This window comes from Mycteria americana, chromosome 13 (genome assembly GCF_035582795.1).
Source record: "Mycteria americana isolate JAX WOST 10 ecotype Jacksonville Zoo and Gardens chromosome 13, USCA_MyAme_1.0, whole genome shotgun sequence".
In the NCBI taxonomy this organism is placed as follows: Eukaryota; Metazoa; Chordata; class Aves; order Ciconiiformes; family Ciconiidae; genus Mycteria; species Mycteria americana.
The window spans coordinates 18075965-18098512 of record NC_134377.1 but is presented as its reverse complement, the minus strand read 5'-3'; the positions used below and the strand labels follow the sequence as shown (position 1 = coordinate 18098512).

General features: G+C 42.7%; 1 protein-coding gene across 12 annotated transcripts in view; it reads left to right on the top strand.

Annotated features, from left to right (window-relative positions):
• The window catches only part of PPM1F (protein phosphatase, Mg2+/Mn2+ dependent 1F), a 33852-nt gene that overhangs the window by 2504 nt on the left and 8800 nt on the right, over positions 1-22548 (top strand). For 10 of the 12 annotated variants that reach the window (XR_012777796.1, XR_012777793.1, XR_012777792.1 and 7 more), the window contains exons 1-6: positions 2465-2755; positions 13418-13551; positions 18011-18210; positions 18848-19036; positions 20204-20347; positions 21339-21432. Coding sequence is in view for 7 of the 12 variants with exons in the window: in XM_075516565.1 (XP_075372680.1) it covers positions 2580-2755; positions 13418-13551; positions 18011-18210; positions 18848-19036; positions 20204-20347; positions 21339-21432 (937 nt within the window). In the remaining 5 variants the exon portion in view is untranslated. Of the gene's footprint in view, positions 1-2464; positions 2756-13417; positions 13552-18010; positions 18211-18847; positions 19037-20203; positions 20348-21338; positions 21433-22548 lie in introns of those variants that run through there. The other 2 variants (XM_075516564.1, XM_075516569.1) reach the window with 2 other exon arrangements.

The window sequence follows — 22548 nt, the reverse complement described above, 5'->3', positions numbered from 1 at the left end:
TCCTTACAAAGTTGGTGCCAGAAGACAGACAGTGCGGTGCTCAGGATTAAGAGTATCAAAATACAGATTTTTGATCTGATAATTATTTTTGTGCGGAAGAAAAAGGAGGATTGGATCTCTGATAGGAGCAGGGAAAGAATACAGTACAGACAAAAACCATCTGTCTGAAAGTGATCAGTAGCCGTTTTAGGGCTAGTAATACTGAAGGGGTGATTTCATTCCGTATCCAGGGTTGCGCTCTCCTAAATCGTTCAACTATTTTAAAACAATTTTTGTTCTTGGAACTGCCAGTAGGGAGTGATCATAGCAGGGATGTTGCAGGATACAGGCTGCTATAGTTTAGCGTGGGAATACAAAGGGAAGAGGTGGGATAAGAATCTCCTTAACTTGAATGGCTTAGAGATCTCTCAAAGCCTCGGCAGTCTCTGTTGCTGAACACAGGTAACTTTGTGCCCAACGCGTCAATCTGTCATGGATCCTAAACTTGTACTAGGTTCAGCAGAGTCGGAGCACTCGGATCCTTCACAAAACTGAGCCTCCAACCACTGAATTAAAAGCCTGCTTAAACCACTGGAATAGCAGCCCTCTCGTTTTCATAGGTAACTTATTTTTATGGGATCCTCTGTGAAGTATCCCAGTATAAAAAATAAGCAAATTTTGGAAGCATTAACTGTGCTTCCCCTTTCTTTTTCAGACAGCTCTTGCGATTTAAAAAAGTGTCAAGTATATTGTGTTTGCTAGCTTGTTCAGTACAATGGAGACAGAACATGGGGTAACGCTCTGAAATAGAGATGTCTGAGAAGGAGAAAACAAGAAATCAAGGTACTGCAAATGCTTGCAGCAATATTATGTCGCTGAACATGTACTAGTGCTTCTGGGTAATGTGTTCTCTGTCCTGGCTTTGCAGCATCTGATATTTTATTCCTTCCTCTAAAAACGTTCTATTATATCCAGTTACGCCTGGAAGATACTATAATGTAAGGGCAGAATCCTTATCACTCTCTTAACACCTGAAGTAAAAAGGTATTTCTGGTTGTGCATGCTGGAAACTGCTGCTGTTTGGAAGATAAGACATGTCACCTGTTCGTGGCTAGGTGTTTGGCTATTGAAGAGGAGATGTGGAATACAAATAGCATTAAAGACGTTGTCGTTGGGGGGAAAGAGTTTGAGGTTTGTGGGGTTTTTTTTCCCCAAAACTGAATACTCGGGTTAATGTCCTGATAAAATATTTGTTTAATACTTCCCAAATGAAAAGCCCATGTTTTATGGTATTAAAAATCAGAAAGCCAGCAGACAAGGCAATAAACTAGAGTCCTGGTTTGGGGAAAGACTTTTGCCGTCTCTTGGTTGGATGAGATGAATGAATGGATGAGATAAATGATAAATACTACACTTCAGCAAAGTTACACTGTTATGCAGCTCTGTGTGAGGCAAGAAGGAAAAGGATTTTAGTTGATATGCTGTAAATATCCAAAAGGGCCCAAAAGATCTAGGAGAGAGGTCAGTGGAAGTATTCTGGATGCCTGCGTCCTGCTAACCTCACTGGAGGCTTTGATACCGTATTATTTTTGTGAGTGTAGGATTCAGGATTTTCATTCACTCTTTTCTTGGAAGATTCCAGCTTGGGACGAAGATTATTCCATCTAGTTTACTGACACTCCCTTTTCTAAGCCAGAGGTGCTCTTAAATGAGCAAGAAAAGGTTATATAGTTGATTTGGTGGACATAGTTAATTAACTACAACTAGTTTGAGAAACAGGTCAACTTGCTATCATTCTCTTCAAAATCGCTCTACCTTTAGCTAACAGTTTATTTAAGTGACGGTGCCTTGTGTTTTTGTGGGTGATAAGGTTTTGAAAGCTAGCACCGGTGTTTTGCAATGAATTACGCACTGCAAAAAACCAGGTCTTCTGCAGCCTTTTACAGGCATTTCAGGGGGAATGGAAACAAGGGAGTGCGAGGAACAAGAGTGGGGGGGGTGCGTTCTTATGGATCATCATTCTTCATAATCCGATGTAGAGTAAGTCAGTATTTTAGGATGGAAAACCGTTCGGCGGGGTAGGCGCTGAGCACCGGGGAGCCCGGTGGGAGGACGGCGCTCGTAAACGCGCCCATGCCGGCCCTTCCCGGTTCTGATGGCAGAGGGTGGGGGGAAAGGAGGGCGACAGAGGCTGCTGCCCTCCGCACAAAGCGGCCGTCTGTCCTCGCGGCGGCGTCGTCCCCCGGGCCGTGTCCCTGTCCCCCCGGGCCGTGGCGTCGTCGTCCCCCGGGCCGTGTCCGTGTTCCCCCCCGGGCCGTGTCCCCCTGGCCCCGCTCCCGCCCCGCCCCGCCCGTCCGGCCACGTGGCCGCCCCGCCCCGCCCCCGCGCTCCAGACATTGTTTCTGGCTCCGCCCTCGCCCCGAGGCCACACCCCCGCCGCCTGGCCCCGCCCCCTCGCTGCCCTTAAAGGAGCCGTCATCGCGCCCTCTTCCGCTCGCTCCCCCCTCCCGGGCCTGCCCCCTCGCCGCCCGTCCCCGCCGGCGCCCGTCCCGCTCCTGGCGAGGCGGCGGCCGGGCAGCGCGCCTCAGCGCGGCGCCGCCATGGCGCTGGAGGTGGAGGCGGCCGGGGCTCCCCTGAGCTCCTTCCTGAGGGACTTCCCGGCTCCGCTGGGCCCGGGGGAGCCGCTGCCGTGGAGCTCCGCGGGGAGCGGCGCCCTGAGCAAGGCCGAGGTGCCGGGCGCGCTGGCCGAGCGGGCGAGGAGCCTCCTGGGCGGCAGGTGGGAGCCCGGCGGCGGGCGGGGGGCTCTCGCCGGCCTCCCCTCAGGGGCGGCGCCGCGCTGACAGTTGGCGGGCGCGCGGGGGAGGGGCGGCGCGGGGCCGCTGAGGGGAGCGGGGCCGCGGCCCGCGGGGGCGGGGCTGTGCGGGGCTGTGCGGGGCTGGGGCGGGCGGCGCTTCCTCCCGAGGAGACGTCCCGGCCTCCGTGGGGCCTGCGGGCGCCTTGCGGCGCCGTCGGCTGCCGGGCGCGGGCTGCGCTGGGCGAGATCCGCTCAACGTCTCCTGGGGAATTTCAGCTTTTTTAATTTCCCCCTTCTTAATTGTTTTTGTGAGTATTCTCCTGAAAGCTGGGACTTTAACGGCGTGCTTCTGTCACAGCCTCCTGCCGAGATCTCCGCCTTTACAGTAATGTTTGTGTGCTCTCAGAAATATTTCTCTCCCACTGTTGGTGCATGAGCGGTTAAATTACAATCCTGCAGTTAGCCTGATAGGGTGATTCCTGTGGTAAAGTGCCGATAGTTTGAATTCAGGTCCCTAAGGGCACCTGTGTGGATCTGCTTGAAAGTCTGGGGAGGGAGGCGGTCAGTGAGCTGCAGCCTGCCGTGCGGGGCTGTCAGGTGTCAGAACCAAGCCAGCCAGGAAAGTACTCAGCTTCCCAGCCCTCTTGAGTTGTCCTGGTAAGCAGGGCGTGCTTCCCTGGGTTTCTCAAGTCTATGTTTTCTCAAAACTTCAAGAGCATAGTCACACCACCACTGGAAAACACAGCTCTGCTTTCAGTGATGTTTCTGCCATCCCCCGATTTCAGGAGAGACGTCTTACAACCTTCATCCTTATCAGTTTAGACTTTCTCTTTAACACTGCTAAGAACTGGGATGTGACTGACTTGTTTTGGCAAGCTTCACCAAGAACAAGTTGTCTTGCTCTAACCTCTTGCCTCCCAGTACTCTTTGTGTCCGCTTCCTGAAGCACTTCAGCAGTAAGGCCTGCGTGTTCTGGATTTTACGAAATTCCTACCACGGTCTGCTTCATTGAAGTGTTTGTTAAGAGTCAAGAACAGGGCTTGTGGATGGTCTAAAACAAAACAAAACAAAACAATCTAAGTGGAGAGCTGACTTTGTGCTGGAAATAACTAGGAAGACAGGGAGTTAGGGGAGACTGGTTCTGTTTAGGTATGCTGAATGTTACCTGGTCACTAGAGGAATTTGATAAAGAGATAGAAAACAGGGTTTGAATTACTTGTCTGTCTAGCTACCATCTGGTGAGTTTATGAACACTGAATAGATTTTGTTGTTGTTGTTGTCGAAAGTGTGTAGGTGACTTTTAGGTACTTAAATTGCCTTTAAAAAAACAAGTTACTTCTGTGCTTTGTATTACGTAGACACTCCTGGACATAACATCATTCAGTTAAATGGTGTGCCTAAACCTAAAGATGAGAAACGCATATAAAAAAATCAGGTTTTTAGGCTGCAGTTGAAAAAGACCCAGTTGATCATTGCATTACTTAGTTGTGCTTTGACTGAATTGCTCTCGAACAAAACACAGCTGCTGCATTCCTAAAAGAGATTGCAAGCTCATCTTGAACTCTTTGGAGCAAGAGTGGCTCTGGATGAGCGCTTTGAAGAAGACCGTAATGCCAGTCTTGAAAGAATACTTTTCACATGGCAACCCATCTGCCATATGGGCCAGGCTAATGTTTTCTAAAATTATTTTAGAGAGGAAAGTGTGAAGCTGTAGAGATATGGGATAGGTTCTTCAAACGGTGGTGATTTTTAAAACAGCATTTCTGAGTTACATGTCTGCTAACGTGCTGTTGTTCTCTAGTGGGCATATTAACAAGTGGAAGCAGAAAGAGAGTGCTGCTTTTGCAATGCTTTCAGCTCACCTGTCACTTCTGGTGTTTACACAGAAAGGAGCCTGCCATGTCAGAAGCTGCATTTTTCACATACCTGCCCTGCAGCCAGTTCTGATTAGACAGCCTGCTTTGTGGAGCTGCTTAGTCCTGAGCTGGCCAAAAAAAGCGGGGGTGGGGGGAAGGAAGGGAAAGTTAGCTAAAGAAAGCAAAGCAGAATATAAGTGCAGCAATCTATTTGTTTATGCTTCTTTTCAGAAAATGTACTTGGAAAACAGAAACACGTAAGGAAAGGGTCTTTACGAATTCTCGTGGCTGCCTGCAGGCAAAATAGTGAAGCAAGCGTGTGTGTGAAGCTGTGTGCTTGGGCGTAGTGCAGCATACCTGAAGTGTCAAATGCAGGCATCCCAGCAGACTTCCAGCTCAGTTTTGGACTCCTATGACAAAGAGAAACTTCATTTTGCAATCGCAAAAAGGCTGCAGTTTCCTATTGGGTAGGCTAAGTTCTTGCATGTGGAAGAAAAGACTGGTAGAGTCCCAGGCCAAGACAGGGTTCTAGTATTTTGAAAGTGCAAGCCCTCTTCTCATAATCCATGTAATCAAGGACCAAAACTAAAGTCTCTGATTGTGTGAGAAATTGCCAAACTTTATGCTTTCTTTCCCGCATTCCCAGGTTTGCTGCTGCAGGTCAACTCAGTATGCAGTTTCGAAGGCTAAATAAACTCTTCAATTTATCTGAATCCCCCAAATCCTTGATAAAATAGATTGGAGAATGCAAGGAAATAGGAGAAAGAAGGGATGCTAAAGGTATTAAGAAAAGGAAAAATAAGGGGGTGGATGACACTTCCAAGACATTTAAATGTTTGTGTAAAAGTTGTTAAAGATGCAGAAGTGATGCCAGATTAGGAAGCGAGTTCACGAGAGGTCACTGTAGCTTAGACCCAGTGATCTGCTGTTGCAGGCTATCACGGTAGCATCCCTAACAAACAGATGGCAGCTCAGTGGAAAATATGCACATTCAAATACTACGGTGTCAATATAACCAGGCTTAACACGATGAAGATGTTATTGGATGTGCCTTGCTGACTTCTGGCATTGATGCTTGTTCTGTATTTCCTCAGTTTGAGACTTCTTTGACACTCCAGCATCACAGAATGCATTTTACATGATGATTAGTAACGATGAAGGGTTTTTCTATAGATGAAAGTGTTATTGGGAATCGAGTTTGGCACGCAGTTCTGCAGTTCCACGTCTTATTTCTGTGTTGTCAGATACTTCATTCACACCCGCACAGATGTGTAGGTCATGCCTTGAAGGGCCCAAGCCAATAAAGGTCCAGCAATATCCTTGGCTCATGAGACAACATATGGTGATGTTGAGCTTGTCCTTCCAGTTGCTTGGAGGCATAAACCTTTGTGTCTTTGCAAGGAGAAGCATTCTTCCTCCACCACCAATCAGGATTGCTGTTGAGAAGAGAATGGGGTAAGGAATAACATTTGTTAGGTCCAAGGAGGAGTTTCTGAATGCTATTGCTTCTCTAAGGCTACACACATCTCTTACATGGAAGCAGTTGGATATCTCAGGCTAACTCCCTTGAATGTCTTTACTGATCTAAAATGAATTATTTTAACAGCCTTCTGCAAATGCAGCCAGCACGGCCAAGCACTAGCTAAGGCAGCCAACCACTTTCGCTTCCTGGCAGCACTTGCGCTTAAATCGCTAATCCGGTGAAGCTTTGCAGATGTTTCTACTTTGAATAATTCATTTAAATCAATGGAACTGCCTGCCTTGTGTGGAGCTAAATACATACATAAAATTCTGAAGAATTGGGGCAGGCTTAAGTAATCTCGTTTTGCAGAATTTTAATTAACGTATGCTTTTGGGTAAGAGCTCTGTGTTCCAACAGTCTGTGGAAATGGGTCGATGCGAATGAAGAGTCCATTGGTTACTTCCAAAGCTTTAGAAATTAACCTGAAATTTTACTAACTTGTACTGAAACAGAACATGAGATGAAATCAGACCCCCAAATACAGAAATTTCTCCTTTCCCTTGATAGGAGCTGAAACTTGTATGACCATCCTGTGGCATAGCCAAAGAACAATGTGAAATTCCAGCAGGCTTCCTGTTTGAGGAGATTTTACTACAGTAACAGTTGTGCGACTTCGGCTTCCTGTTCTGCCCCCTCCCAAACGATTCACTGTGTTTCATCTCTCGGTTGCCTCAGCATCCTGTTTTGTGTCTTTGTGTTTTACACTGTAATGCTGACACCTAAGGTGTGGCCCTGGCATCTTTATTTTCATCATTTCTGTGCTTTTAGAATAGTTAATTCAGCAATTCTGGTATTTTGATGTTTTTATGTGATGTAAGCATGAAGGGGTGTGGGGGGGGAATCTTATCTTGCCTCTGGTTTACCCAGTCTCTTCTTAAAACTCCCTTTAGTCCCTTCCTCTGTGAAAACTACTACCTACCCTGTCTACCATGACCTCTGCTTTTAATAAATCCCCTGAAACGTACTTCTTTATTCCTAATTTGTACCATTTAGTGTATATTATTGTAACACACTAATACTTCTCATGGCTAGGAACATGTTTACAGTATCAGTGATCCATTCCCTTCAGTCAAGAAAGTGAATTCCATGTGTGATTGCCTGCAAACAAACTTTCTAGTTTTCAGGGGACCAGTTGTGCTCGGTAGCGAAAGCAAGCATGGGATTAGCAGAAACAGCCTACTCTTTCAGCAACACCAGTGTTCTCACTGGTTTATGATTAATAAAGTTAGAATCGGAAGCCTTGATAAAGTTAATGCACAAGAGGAATGTAGCACTTCTGCTCTTTACTAGTTAATTTAGCAAACGGTTAACAAACCGGCTCTGGTAATTTTGGGTGGTGGTCAAAACTAGCTTGTTTTCTGTTGCGAGTGGTTTGTCCACTGCTGCTTCTGCAGCTGATGGCGGGACGATACACAGCTTGGGAGAAATGATGTGCAGCTCACACTGCATGTGTGTCTGGATAATAAAGTTTCAGGCTCTTCTGAGCTGCCTCCAACAGCATATAAAGGCTGGACAAACTGTTGATTTTGTGATCAGTAAATAGCTTTTCAGAATACATTTCTTAATTTAAAACTCCCAGGGAGTTTACCCTGTTACAAGATACTCTCAATAGTAATTTTGGGAAAGATTCACTTTGCCTTTAGAAAGAAAGTGTATGCATGGGAATGCCTGCAATACAAGAGAGAAAAAAATTGATGAAATGCTGAAAAAAAGATAAAATCTATAATGATGAGGAGATTTTTAGGGCTGGCTTGCTGGTGTTGAAATCAGTTTCTTTGGTTCTGCTTGGAAGACTGAAATTGTCTTTCTCTAGAACCTGCATATTTTGCTCTTGTAATCTGTGTGAAACACCCTTTCTGTTACTGTTTGAATTGGGCATCAAGATAAGAAATACTCAATTTTGAAACAACAGGTTTAGGGCTTAACTGAAAAGTAGCTTTTGTGGAATTAAGCCTCTTCTGTTCTGCTGTGTGCTTTTTCTTCCTGCTGAGAATGAAATGGAAGTAGCAGGTGACTCTCCATTGCACTTTTTCTGTAAAAACTGTTTGATGATGACTGAAGGGCCTAAACAGATGGATTCTGGATTCTAAAGCTGCTGCTTCTGATAGTTTCAGAAGAAAATCTGGAAAAAACTGCTTCATGTAAAGATGGGAACATGAGAGATTGAAATTCTGTGTGGCATTGTTCATATATCTGTTTTGATTCCATCTTGTTCATCTACTGTAAAGACCTGATGTCATTAACACAAGAAACAGCTTCCTGTGCATTGTAGGATGTCAGATGGTCTCTCCTCGACAGATCTCTATCTGTGCTTTTCTGGTCACCGTCACCCTGGGAACTCTGGGTGCTGCTGTAATAAATACTAAGGCTTAGAGCCACTTGAGTGAAAACATTCTGTAGTTGATTATAAGAATAAAAAGGGGGGAGGGAAATAAAAGTGGCAGATTGGGGAGAAAATACTGAATACAAGCAGCTTTTGTTTATGAGGAAACTTGTGACCTGCTATTATTTTGGCAGTATGAGAGGATCTTTCACTTACTAGAGAACTGCTAGCATTTGCAGATCTGCATGAAAACCACTTTGCTGATACAGCCGTAACGTGCTGGAAGCACACAGCGAGTCCACAGTGACAAACTTTGTGTTACTGGCAAAGCTGTACTGTATGCGATCTTCTGGTGTTACAGGGCCTGGGCAGCAAGTGCGTGCCAAAATGTATCTTCCCTCCGATATAAGTCAGCTGCAGCTGACTTATGCTAGAAGCTTTTGCTAGCAGATATAGCTAGCACCTCTTTGTTCCCCAACATGTGCATCTATATCTATGCATATAGATGCATATGTGCACCCTGAAAGGAAAAGAGGATCGTACAGTGGTGCAGTACCACTGCTGCCTTGTTGCCGTGACTTTGGTAATAATGTTCTAGAAAGAACATCATGTGCTTTTTTATTTATTTATTTATTTTCTTTTTTAAGTTGCAAGGTGACAAGCGATCAACAACTTGGCCAATACAGTTAGTAATCTCTTGTGCTTCTCTTTATACAAACAGAGATTGCCTGACAGTACTGTGGGAGAATGTGTGTGTTTGGGGCAGTGGGATGTGAATTATTTTCCTTCCAAAAAAAGTTAATAAAGATTCAGAAGGCTTTGCGTAAACACTGGGTGCGTGGTATGTCCTCGTGAGGCTTTGTACCACCCTCCGCCAGGTTACACAGAGCTTGCTTCTCTCTGCTCCGAGTGCTGAAGAGCAGCTGTTGGGAGGATGCCATCTGCCGCGCTACTCCGCTTTCTCAAAGCTGCTGTAAGCTGTGGGCATAGAGCACAACAGAAAGTCTGTCATCTGTTTTCAAGCCTTTGAAAAAAGCGTAGTCATGGTTGAGGCTCTGGACAAGATGTGGTGACCTCTGATGCTCTAGATGCTTTCCCCTCGCCCACAAAGCTGTTTACCAGAGGCTTCTGAGTATACCCTCTTAAATTGGAGAAGAGGAGGCGGTGGGGACATCTTTGAACTGGTGACTTGTTTGCAACACTCGCTGCAAGCGTCCTGGGCATTTAATGACCCACATAAAACCAAATAAGAAGTGATCTTACTAGAGTTTCTGCTTCCTGAAGAGACTTGTGTATATTCTGTCTTTTCTTTCTGAAGGCTGATATGTAAGGCGTCAGTAACAGTCTTATGATTGATCTGACATATATGAATACCCTGTGGCTGTGATGGCATAACAGCTGGTCATTTAAAGTGAAATAGAATTGAGAACTAAACTGTATTGCAGAAGAGAAACAAGGTGAACAAGAGGAGAAGTAAGTTCTGTTCTGTAACTCATGCCAGATCTAAACTATGCAAAATATCATAATTGTTTTCTGCTTCCGTGTGTAACTTTATTTTAGCCCACAGGTATGTATATCAACAGAAGCTTTGCATAGCTTCTTTTAACAATACTGTATGTGTCCAGTAGTCCAGAAACGTTTAAGGAGGAGGATGGCATATAAATTTAAGTGTGTTCTTTATTAGCATAAGTATTGCTTTACACACTAACTTACCACTTTTATCTATACTCAAGTTTTTAAAACGAGGCTTGTATTTTACCATGAAGTGGCTGGAGGATATGAACTCCATGCTCCAGCCACTGGCGATGTGACTTTAGCTGGTGGTGAAGCTACAGTGCCTCATCTGCACTGTTACAACATGCATTAATTCTTTTAAAATATTTTTTATTGTGGTCAAAACACACCCTTTTTGTTAGCAAAGAAATAGCCTGTAGCAACGAAATTCCAAGTCTGTTTACTACTAGCCTGTGTAGGCTGAGGCTAGGTAATTAGTGTTGCGTGTGTCATAGAAATGGGGCTGACACATGTTTCTTGCAAGACTCTCTTAAGAGAAGGTAACATCCTCTCCCCGTAACACACCGGCTTCCCTCTTCTTCCCAACACAGTTGTTTTCCCACTTAGGAAACAGCTACAGTATTTCTTCTGATTCATGAAGATTAAATTGTGCTTGGTTCAGCCTGTCAGCAGGGTGTCTTGGGCTTCTTTGAAAGGAAGATTTTAACAATAAGTGACGCTGCTCTTTGCTTACAGAAAAGGTTTGAAGTCTGTTATGGTAACTGCAGTGGGCTTCTACTTTTACACTGGTTGCCATAGGTACTGTGTCTGCTTCCAGATGCTCTCTAGCCAAGTGAGACCTTGTAGCTCTCAACTACAGAAGCAGTTCTGACTCTTCTTTAATTATATATTTTGTTAACTCTTAAAGTCTCTGGTTTAGAGGATTAAATTAGAACCAGTAAACATCGAAACTGAATGGAAGATGCCATTGCCTTGGAGCTCCATTTACCTGAGCTTGAGTAAAAACCAGGCTTACCAATATGGTAGTACTAGCATTAAGAGTTCATAAAGTAATTGACAAACATGTCTGTTTGGAACTGGGGTTGAACTAAATAGGTAGGGTCATCTTTTAGGCTTTTGTTTTATCTTTTGTCAATGTCAGAATCAACTGCTTAATGTTGTTGCTGCATAACAAATAAAATCCCAATAAGCAACCATTTTCTTTGTATAGATTTGCAAAACTATGGAGGGGGAGGAAATGCATAGGAAGCAAAGCTGAATGAAGCGTATCAGTACTGAGGAATCTCTGAATTTCCTTTTCAGGAACTGGGTGGCAACTGGAAAAAGCCGAAGGATGTGACATAATAACTCGTAAACCTTTTCTTTGTTATAGGCGTCCTGTAAGCAGAGGTTTATACAGGACTTGTAAATTATAGCACTTAGTATATTGCCTTTTATTTAAGCTTCTTTTTATGGACCTGGTTCAGCAAGTCAGGGCCTGGAAAGCAGAAGTCTACAAAGTTTAAAATCAAAATATTGAGCCCTCTTCTGATGCCGAGCTGGAAACCCCGGCTAGATTTGAATTTTTCCTCCAGCATAGCAGCGAAGTTCTGAAGATGACTGAAGCTGTAGCTCTCACTGTGCATTTAAATGCATAGTTTCACTTACCATTTTTTGTCTCTGTTCTTGGAGCTGAAACCTGCTTTAACTAAAGCTTCTGACTTTCAGCAGCATCAGCTACACTTCTGACATTGTTTGTGTGGCTTGTATTTTCATATTCCTTTCTTTTCCACCTACACAAACAAAAACAGGAAGCAGGATTTGGGGGGGTTGCCATATCCGTTTCAGATGTATTTCTTGCCTGACCTTTTAAAAGGTTGTCTGTTAGTGTCAGAGTGATTATAAGCAGGCATTGTTACTTTTAACTTGGGTAGGAAAGGAACCGACTCCCCTAAACGTATTAGCTTTAAAAAAGAAATAAAAAGCCAATTTCTGGCTTCCCTTGATGTGATATGACTGCAGCTAGCACTGAAAGGACTGCAAACACGTTGCCATCTATTTGAAGTACTGAAATGACTCGTTAAAGTAGGCCATCACTGCTGCAGAATGCGTAGCATAAAACACGCTTCTGTTAGCAGCCTGCTGACTAACACAATGCTTTCTGTTTGCTGCCACAGGAGGTACTCATACATGGCTGTGAGGATATGACAAGGCCTTCCTTTCAGGAACACAATGGCAAAATGCATTTCAGCTTGTTGTCACTGGGATCTAAAACCTCACGGTCTTCCCCTCCCTGCTCTTCTGTGTGCACAAAACCAGTCATCTCTGTTGAAGCTCTGCAGAGACCAGTTGCTTCCACCATTTCTTACTCTGTAGCCAACCAGTTTTATGCAGGACTTCCTAAATGTTTCCTGGCAAAACAAAGTCTTGTCCTTGACTTGCTGCAGGTGCCTTAATGTGTTACTTGCTTTGGTTGTATAATTTGATACTCTGTGGGTACCAAACGCTCCATGAACAACGGGTAAAATGCTTTTTATGGACGTCCACGCTTATTCTTCATTGTGCTCTTAGAAAGTGTCTGGAATGTGTGTTATGTACTGTAATTGTTAGTACCTGCCATGGGAATTTAGTGAAAATAAAAGAGTTATTTTCTAGTAGCCCCATTTTAAACTTGGGTGGGGCTTGTTTGTTTACAGGTTCAAAAGCAGTATAGCAAGTATGTGCTTCCTATAAAGCATGTAGCTTGCATATAGCGTTGAGTAAAAAGGAGAGGGTGTGTACATCAGGTACCGTTATTGTCTTCTAGATGCTCACCTAAAAGCTTCAGCTGAATCACAAGTCTTGGAGTCTTTTCTCAGCCTAGTCTCCAGTGCCAACTCTTTGCACCTTCTTCCTGGGTGATTTCTTTGGGGAACTTCCAGTCAGGAGAAACTGGGTGTTAAAGGGCTGTAGGTTAGTGCTGAGCACGACTTTCCTTGTGGAGGAAAGGGAACTGGAGTCTTAAGTAACCTTTTTGGAGATTTGCATGTACCACAATGCAGAGCTCCTGATACTGTCTGTGGTGAGACAGTTGAGTGCAAGCAAGAAGTGTTGTGTAGTGACTAGAAACAAAATGTTTGCCTTCAGAGGCTAGAATTGAAGGTAGCAGTTCCCATATGAGAGCTCAAGAGAAGGAGGTACCATCTGCGACTGGAGTGTGAGGCAACAGTTTGAAAACATGATTCATAGGCTTCTTCCTCTTTGCATTCTTGAGAAAGCAGTTGTCTAACTGAAGATCTTACTAAAGATTTGTATGAATAAATATTGAACATATGGTTTACTAATGAAGTTGGAATTATTGATTGTGTGTAATGCTTTATAATTCTGAGGTCACCAGCCATAAACGGTGAGGTTGTAGCTCAATTTAAACTAATGCAGTCTATTTTGCTTTCCCTTCCTTTTCTTACCAGCAGAGGTGTTTCACCACTTCTTGCGGCATCGTTGATCCATGCTGCAGTTGATGAAGTCCTCCAAACAGACTTGAGCGAATTTAAGCAGCAGAGTGTGGAAACAGAGGGAGAAGGAGATGAGGAAAGGTTGACCTGTAAGTATACTGTTTTCCTTCTGTGGTTTTCCCAGAGGCTGTCTGTTGGAAGACTTAAGTGTTTTGAAATGTTTCCCAGAATATTTGGTTAGGCTGTCTGGCAAGCAGCAGTGAACAGAGCTTTATTTGCTCCTGCTGGGTACCTGTGGGATGAAAGGTAGCTATGCTAGTTTTGTGGGCAAGATGCAAACGCAGTGTCTGGAGCCCCGGACTGATCGTATGGGTTGGCTTTCTGGAAAGGCAAGAGAGTTTCTCTTCCCAAAAAGAATTAATGACTGTGTCCCTTGTGCTTCCTGAACTGAACTAGTTAACAACTTTTATTTTCCTCATTGGATGATTTCACTTAAATTGAACTGGTTCAGTTCCTATCTTAAGTTGATAACCTCTTATATTTTTGAAGTGCCCTTTTCTCTTTGGTAGACTGACCTTAGCTAATTACTCCTTTGTTTTGACATTGGCATCATCACAGCTGCTATTGTGCAGCCACAATGACACCTTAAATTCATCCATATAATCCATCTTGCTTTTGTCTGTTCTTGGGACCAGATTTTGGGCCCTCCACAACCTGAACATCTTGAAACTTCAGATCTTTCTCTTGGCAAGTTTCTCAATAGTCTCCATCTTTATTGATTATTTCTTCTCTTCCCACCCTCCCCTATAAAGATGGGATGCTGAGGGATGAAGAACCTGATGCATGTGTCTTCTGCCTCATGCTTGCATTTTCTCCTATCTGAGTGAACTGGAGGGAGAACAGGCCTTGGTGACTGGGTACTGGGTTTGTGCCTGGTGTAACAGATGGTCCTATTGCATTTACATGCAGAAGTGTTTAACATTAGACTTCACCAAACCCTTCAATCCCAGCACCAAGAATTTAAATGGAGTAGGATGCAGGCAGAGTCGAAGATAAAAATGGAGGAGAGATGTCTCAGGCAAACTAATCTATCCTGTAAGGGGAAATACTCGCCATTCCATTTCCCTGGGATGACTTGAAAGTCGGTTCAGCGTGCCTCAGAGGATGCGTCTCCAAGAGAGCTCTGGTAATGGCCAGGATACGACACTTTCCAGAAGCCTATTTCAGTATTCACCTACAACTCTGGAAGAGCAGGAGGGGGAATACATTTAATTAAGTCTTGCTGCACCCTGAATATTTCATCCCTTGCCTTCATGTTTGTAGCCTTCATATGTCTGGAGAGATTTAGCACGTTTCCAGCACTTTGCATGGGAAGTGTTGGCTTCCTATCAGCTTAGCTGGGGTCTAAACAACATGCCCTGGCTCTCCTCCTCTGGTGCAGGAAGAAATGATTCCGCAGTCAGCGTTCACGGGACATCAGCAAACCTGCCTGCAAGGCGAGAGCGAGCCCTGGCCGGGGCAGCGGGGGTGGCTCACCTTCTCTGCCGCCCGCAGTGGAGCTGCGGCTGGGCTGGGCTCTGCCGAGGCTGGAGCCCCCAGCACCTCCTTATAGAGCCAGCTTGCAAGTACGTTCTGCAGGCCTTCAGAGATTTTTGCTGGTGCCTCTTCCAGTCGCTTTGAGTTCAGTCTCCCCAGAGCGCTCTGTTTCTGCACTCCCTGTTCTGTTGCGTCTGGTTGTCTGTGAGCAATCATACGGACTTCACTGCAACTACCCTCACCTAGAGCAGGACTCTGCCTGAGATGAGGAGCTGGCAAATAAGAATTTTGCGTGACTAGATCACTGCAATTGTAAGATAATAAAGGAGTACGGGCAGCAGTGCTGGAGCATGGCTGTGTGCAGGGGAAACTGAAGAAGATCAAGGTACTGATCTTCCATAACTAGAAGCTCTATATTGTGTTTGCAGCAATGACTGTAAGGCATGTGGTAAGATAAAGTGATATCGAAGCATGTTTCTTATTGTCTCCCTTACATCAGAGAGAATGGTATCTTACTGCGTTGTGACTTTGTGCTCCAGTAGTGTATCTTTATTTGCTATTGCTCAGCCTTTATAGGAAAACAAGTAACAGCATATTGTAACCCACATATAATAATTATGTAGCTTTTCAGCACAAATATTTCACAAAGCAGTTGGAAACTGGTCATCAGAGGATCTTGCAGTTGCTCTGCTGGGGACTGTTCATTGACTCCCATGTAACTATCTTTGAGGTGAACTGTAGCAGTAACATAAGATGTGAACTGCTACGTATTTGTGAGCCTAGGATTATAATTTCTAGTTTTGGATTTTAGGAAAGTCTTGGGCCCACAGACCTTCAGTTAGTGAACCTCATCTGAACAGCTAAGAAATTATAATGTTAAGAAACAGTGAGTAACGAAGAACTTGATAGGACAGGGACATTTTCTTGGTCACAAGCATCTAATGTCTCTGGAATCCTGTATGGTTACGTTACACTGGTGACACTTGTACAATAATTCATGCTGCTGTTTCACTCTAAAGGCCATAAAGGTATAGGATTGGAGTCTACTTTTAAGATAGCGCAGGCAAAGTCAGAAAATCCTTGGATGAGTTCCACCTTGAGCTAGTTCATGTTCTCTCTCACTACTCCTTGTTGACAAATGCCCCAGAACCTTCCCTGTTCTGATGTTGAAACCTTCTTTAATTTCCATCTTATATATTGCTGCCTATTTTATATTTGTTTGTTCTTGTGTCACCATTGTCATTTAGATCAAATCGCTATTCACCATTCCCCTGTCGAACATTATGGAAATCTGCTTATTATTCAGGTACTTGCATTGCCTAATTTCAGCAAGGAATATCTACTTTAAAGGCATTAATTTCTCTGCACGTTTGGACCGTACTTGTTTTCCCTATCTTGTAATTGCTGTTACATCACTTTAACTGTACAACTAGGAAGAAGGATGTTCCTTGTGCTACAGCACAGTATCGACTCTCTCTTCCTGCATTGCAATAATAACTCTCTGGCAAAAAAGCATTCTTGGAATGGAAGAGAAGTGATTATATAAAAGCAAGGTATGTACATGTGCCTATGTGAGTACCACTGTTTGATGTGGTATACTGCAGAAGAATTTCTGGTGTTAAGGTACTAAATTCTATGTCAGATTTCACACGCTTAGTATTTAAACAGCAATGTGTGCCCAAGTCTTCTGGTCAGTATTAGTCAAGATGTTTACAAATATGTAAACTGCGAGCTGTAGACAAGGCTGTCTAAGATGCTGTCCTATTAAATGATATTTGTATATGGGATGACTTAATATTTAAAGGTTTTTATATCTTGCCCATTCACACCTACATATTAAGCAAACCAAAAGTAGTTTTGGTTAATATATAATGACTGCTAATCAAAGATCTGTGTTTAAATTTAAGCTTTCAATTCTCCAGGCCCAGAGATGCATCTGAAGCTGGCCATCCAGTGTTGCTGAGAAAAAGAAATGCTTGAGAACGAGGAGTTATAAAAGGGAATTCTGAGGAAGTTTTAATGCTAGCAGTGTTAGCAGGAGTCAGGATAAAATAGAAATAGGAAAGATAGTTTGTGCACTGCAGTTATTGAGGAAACACATTAGTGACCAGCAAATTATTTTTGCTCTGTAGATGATCTTTTCAGTGCTTTTTGAAGTTACTCGATTCAGCACTGAGGCAGGGTTCTTACTCAAATAACAAAACTTTAAATTACTACCTATTCTGAGAGGGACTGCATTGCAAAGCTAGACACAATGACAAACACCAAACCATTCAGTCTGATGAGCAATAAGTTTGGATTAATTGATCTTTGGGACCTATCCAGAAAAGGATTTGAGTGTCTGGCTGGAGCTTTTCACACTATGCTCAATGGGTGTTTACAGTTCTGCTCTGTAATGACAAAGCAGGAAAGTGGCGGAAGTGTTCTGTCCCTCTAGCTCCTACAACCATGTGTATTTATAAAGACAAAGACAACAGCTTAAAATTCTAATCTGTTCAGCTCAACTATGAGTTGAGCTATTGACCTCAGCAAAACATTCTCAGACTTCCTTGTTGTTTCAGTGGAAGTGGTTCAATAGGACATAACCTGATCCAAAGCCAGGCTAATGCTTTTTCAACCCTTGTGTCCAAGACAACAGCAGTCTCTTATCTTGAAGGCTTTTCTGCCTGCTTGATTATTTCCTTTTTTTATGTTTTTTGGTAGGCACTCTTACCACTATATCTTCTGCATTTTACTTACATAATAATAACAACACTTATGCCAGACTTATTTTTGGGTCTTTGTTATGATTTTTGTAATGTAATCACCTACTTGATAAGACTCTGTTTTGAAAGAGACCTAGTAAGCGAAGAAGCCGCTCTTATCCTTGATGGTATACTGTTTTCTGTTGCAACTTTCTCTCCACGTTATTCTCAGGAGCCTGCTGTAATTCTTGCAGAGCCTGTAAGGGCAGAGTGCTGAATGTGTGTATGTAGCTCTAAGGAAAGAAACTTGAAGGAAAGACAGGCCAAAAGATGGGGTAATGTAGGAAAATGGGGCACACAACTTACTGTTTTGTCTTTGTGCTGCCAGTGCTGGATGGAGAGTCGTTGCAGCGCTGCTTCTTTAACAAGCTTCGGGACGTTTGCTTTGAGTGGCAGAAGCAGTTGCCGCCGCTGAGACCGCTGAAGCGGTTCCTGCTCGTTTCCATCCACGCCATCCGTAACACTCGACGGAAAATGGAGGACCGCCACGTTCTGCTCCCAGAGTTCAATCAGCTGTTTGGTTTGTCAGTAAGTCTGGACAAAATTGGGGAGGCCAGTTTGTTAGCTTTTCAGCGTTCCTGTAAACACAACGACCTAGTGATGGATGATCTGTGAAACGATAAGAATTTGTTGCCACAAGTTATTTATCATGTCTGTGCTGGAGCAAGGACTTACTGACTCAGATTGCTAGGGGCTAACTACTGCCCTGATAAAGAAGGCTCTTGTGACCTTGGGTTTCATGTCATAAGTGATACAGGGAGATGGGGAGTTCACCCAGTGTTATGTTGCTGGAGTTATAATGTTCTTGTGACTGAGGTAACTGATATATTAAGAAGAGAAGCGGGGAGAACAGCAGTTGTACAAGTACCAGTGCCAATTAATGAAGCTGCAGTGGGACTACATAACCAGCTGTCTGCTGTTTCAATTCCAGATTATTTTCAAGGATATTAAATGACTAGCAGCAAACAAAGAAAAGGAATTCCCCTGCAGGGTACCCATTTTATCCATTTTGCAGATGGGTAAACTGACTTAAATTGCCCTTACCTATGCAACATTGTATGGAAGAAAGCCCAGAATAAAGGATCTTTGCTTGCTGGTACCAGTCTATGAGCTATTTTGGTTTTGAACATGAATATGTCTTCCCCTCTCTCCCTCCCCACAAAAGGATGACATTGATCGCGCTTACTTTGCGGTATTTGATGGCCATGGTGGAGTGGATGCTGCCAATTATTCAGCAACCCATTTACATGTAAATGTTGGGCTACACGAAGAGATTGTTAAGAATCCAGCTGAGGCCTTGAAATGCTCTTTCCAGAAGACAGATGAAATGTTTCTTTTCAAAGCCAAAAGGGAGGTGAGTGGGTAGAGATTAATTCCATTGTATTTAAATAACACTGAGAACTGTTGGACAACATGGTATTATCCAGAAAATTCTGGCAGTGCAGTTTCTTTTAATTACTGACTTCTTTATGAAATTATGCTACATTTAAAGGTTTTCTTTGATCAAATTATTTCTTTTTTTGAGGAAAACCAAAATGACAGTGCTTGCAAGTCCAAGATGAGTGATTGAAGTGTTAAGTGGCTTAAATGATCCTGACATACCAATTATTTGAGAGAACACTCTGCTGCCTCTTTGCCTAAATTAGGCAGCCTCTAGATGTTCTGTTGTCCTACCTCTTACCTGGAAAAGAGGTTTCTCTCTTCCTGATAATACGGTCACTATCTTCCTCTTTCTTGTCCCACCATTAATGTCACAGGTGGTTGTAAGATGAAAAATGTATTCTATGATTTAAATCAGACTCTTCAGTTCATTAAGCTTACTGATCAGCTTTGAATCAAGTTGGTATGATGAACATTCTTTTTTCAAATCTACATAATGGGAGGATGGTTTATTATACAGTTTAATGAGAACTCTTTTATTATAGCAGTGACTGAATGTGGAAGTATTCATTGTTAATGTCTTCATTTCTGTCAGTGAGGTACAAAAGAGGGACCAGTGTCTTCATGAGGTCTGACTCTCAGTGATCTTTACAGGGAATCTTGGACAGTTAGGTTCCTTCCTTTGTTGACATCCTCATTTAAATACTCAAGGACAAGGGGACTTAGGTGGAGCAAGGTGTCTGTAGTTGCTAGTGGTAGAGTGGAGAATGTGAAAGGGATTGGGGAGACCTGTGTGTGTTTGTGAGATGTTCATACTACTGGAATTCAGATCCTCTTTCTTTTCTGTGTGTCTCTGTGTTTTGAACAACAGAGGTCTTGGTCTCCTAGATCAGTTTTGGAATTAATAGCAGAGAAGGAAGAACATAACAGAGGCAGTATTAGCCATCTGCATGTTAGAATATGTGAATAGTTTGTTTCAAGTCTGTCTAATATCTTGTACCTTTTTTTCAGGTACCTGAATTATGGTTGGCAGGTCTACTCTGCTGCATTTAAGTGTGATTAAACCTAGCTTTACAATATTGCCATGTAACCAAGTAGGGCTTGTTGAATAGTCACCTAACATACCTGTCTTCTTCTGTAGAAGCTGCGGAGTGGTACAACAGGTGTATCTGCGTTGATTGTAGGGAACAAGCTACACGTAGCATGGCTAGGGGACTCGCAGGTAATGCTTGTGCAGCAAGGAAAAGCTGTGACGTTAATGGAACCTCACAAACCAGAAAGAGAAGTAAGTCTGACTTGTTTTTTTCTCTTGTGTGTGTTGTCAGAATCTCTCTTGAAACCTTTTGGAATCAAGCCTTCTTAAGTGTTTGGTGCTTTACATAATTACATATATTGTAAGGTAGGATTCAGAGAATTGAAAATTTCTTTTTCTCCATCCACTCCTGTGTCTTGAAAAGGTGATCCCTACAACTCTGCCCCCTTGGAAGTACTGATGGTACTGGTAGTCCTGACTTCAGTTCCTGCTCAGACTGTCTTTTCAAAATTTGTAGTAAAGACTTTCACAGGCTTTTTGTGTGTGTGTGAATATAAAACTGCCTGTTATAAATTAACTTCTTAATTTGAGATTAATATCTATTTAAAATGTTAGCATAATGCAAGTCTTCCATAATATGCTATACTGTCATTCAAAAGCTAATGATAATCTACTAGCCTAACTAGCTTAAAGTGTATTGCATTTTCTATGTATTTTAAATAGCCAGGTATTTTATTACATGAAACTTGATGGGGATCTTGTGAGTTTAGATAGCATTTGCCCATGACCCTTTGCCTTCATAGCATGAATATTTGTAATAACTGAGTAGTTAAAGGAGTATCAATGCAAATGCTATTGTTACGTAGTCTAGTTATCTTGTATTTTATTCCAAATATTTATATATTTACCCAATTGCTGTACGGGATGGGAAGAAGCGGCAGGAAAGGGTACTCATCCATATGGGAAAGAACATGATGATACAAAAACTTAAGAATTCTGCTTTTTTGTGGACAAGCCATGGTATGGTTGGGAGGTAGGTGGGTTGCTTCCAGTAATCTTAAGTGCATGTTTCCGAGCTAGATTCTGAGATGTGTGTTTGCTATATTCATAGTATAAATACAGAAGCTGAAGCAGCTCTTGGTTTTGGGTTTTGTCTTTTTTGACTCTTCAACTGGATAACAACAAGGTCAATAAGCCATGGGTAGGCTTTCAGAATAAAAAATGTATTCTACTGTTTTTTCAGGATGAGAGAGCACGTATTGAGACTCTTGGTGGTTGTGTGACCTATATGGACTGCTGGCGGGTTAATGGTACCTTGGCTGTTTCCAGAGCAATTGGTAAGATATACCATCAGAATTAGTATAGTTCAGATAAAATTTGGCTAAAACACACCACCTGAGACTGTATGTTTACTGCAAATGACGTTTGGCTCAGCATCAACCAAATAGTAAACCCCTCTTACTGTCTTTGCCATAAGGCTAGCTTGTAGCTATATACCTTACATAGCTTGCAGCTATATAATCTTGGTTTTACCATAAGCATAGAATATTGTTCTATTTTACATACTAGCCATGACAATCCTAATTCGTTTCTACTTCTAAGTCTTTTGCTTCTTGTAAATGTCTTTGAAACTGTGATGTTCTACAGTAGCTTAACAAACGTAGGGTATTTAATTTGTAAAAGTGGAGCAAGTAATAAGTGTTCATCTAGCCTTCTTTATGTGTCTGAATGTATGTTTTGTGGGTTTTTTTTGTCCACTTTAATATATCTTTATCCTGACTGCAGTTCTTAAGTGAGATTGCTGCATCCTCCTTCAAATCACACATATCCAGCAATTTAGGGCATTTTAATTGTAGTATTCCAGAATCTTATTAAACGAGCTTACTTTGCTACTCACCAATTAGGGCGAAAACAGAAAAGACCCTGGGCAAGTACAGTAGATAACTGTAATGTATGAGTGGAAGCAAATTAGTATAAATTTCTATAATAGTATTTGGATCAATAGCAATCCATGTTTAATAAATATGTCCATATGAAACTGGTGAACTAAACACAACGAGCAGATTCTTACGCCATTGTGCTGTATATCTGGATAGCTAAAAAATCTTATTTTCGTAGCATTCTGAAGGCTGGAAGAGGCACACCTGCAAAATGAAGGCCTGACCATCTCCTTGCACAAATATATTTCAGAGAGAAAAAACTTGGAAAGAATTTCCTTAGTTTCCCTGCAAAATTAGGAAAGCATGATGAATTAGAGTAACTCCTTAGAAACCCACTGGATTTAGGTAGGTTCCGAGTGTTCTTAAAGAAAGAAAGGCCTTCCATGCTTATTCCATAGCTTTTCACTCCTCTTGTCCTGCATCAGGTACCTCTGGAATGTGATCTAGCTGTCCTTGAGGATGGTAAGAGCAATTGGTGGGTGAAGAAGTAACTGTTTACATTTGAAGTAATAA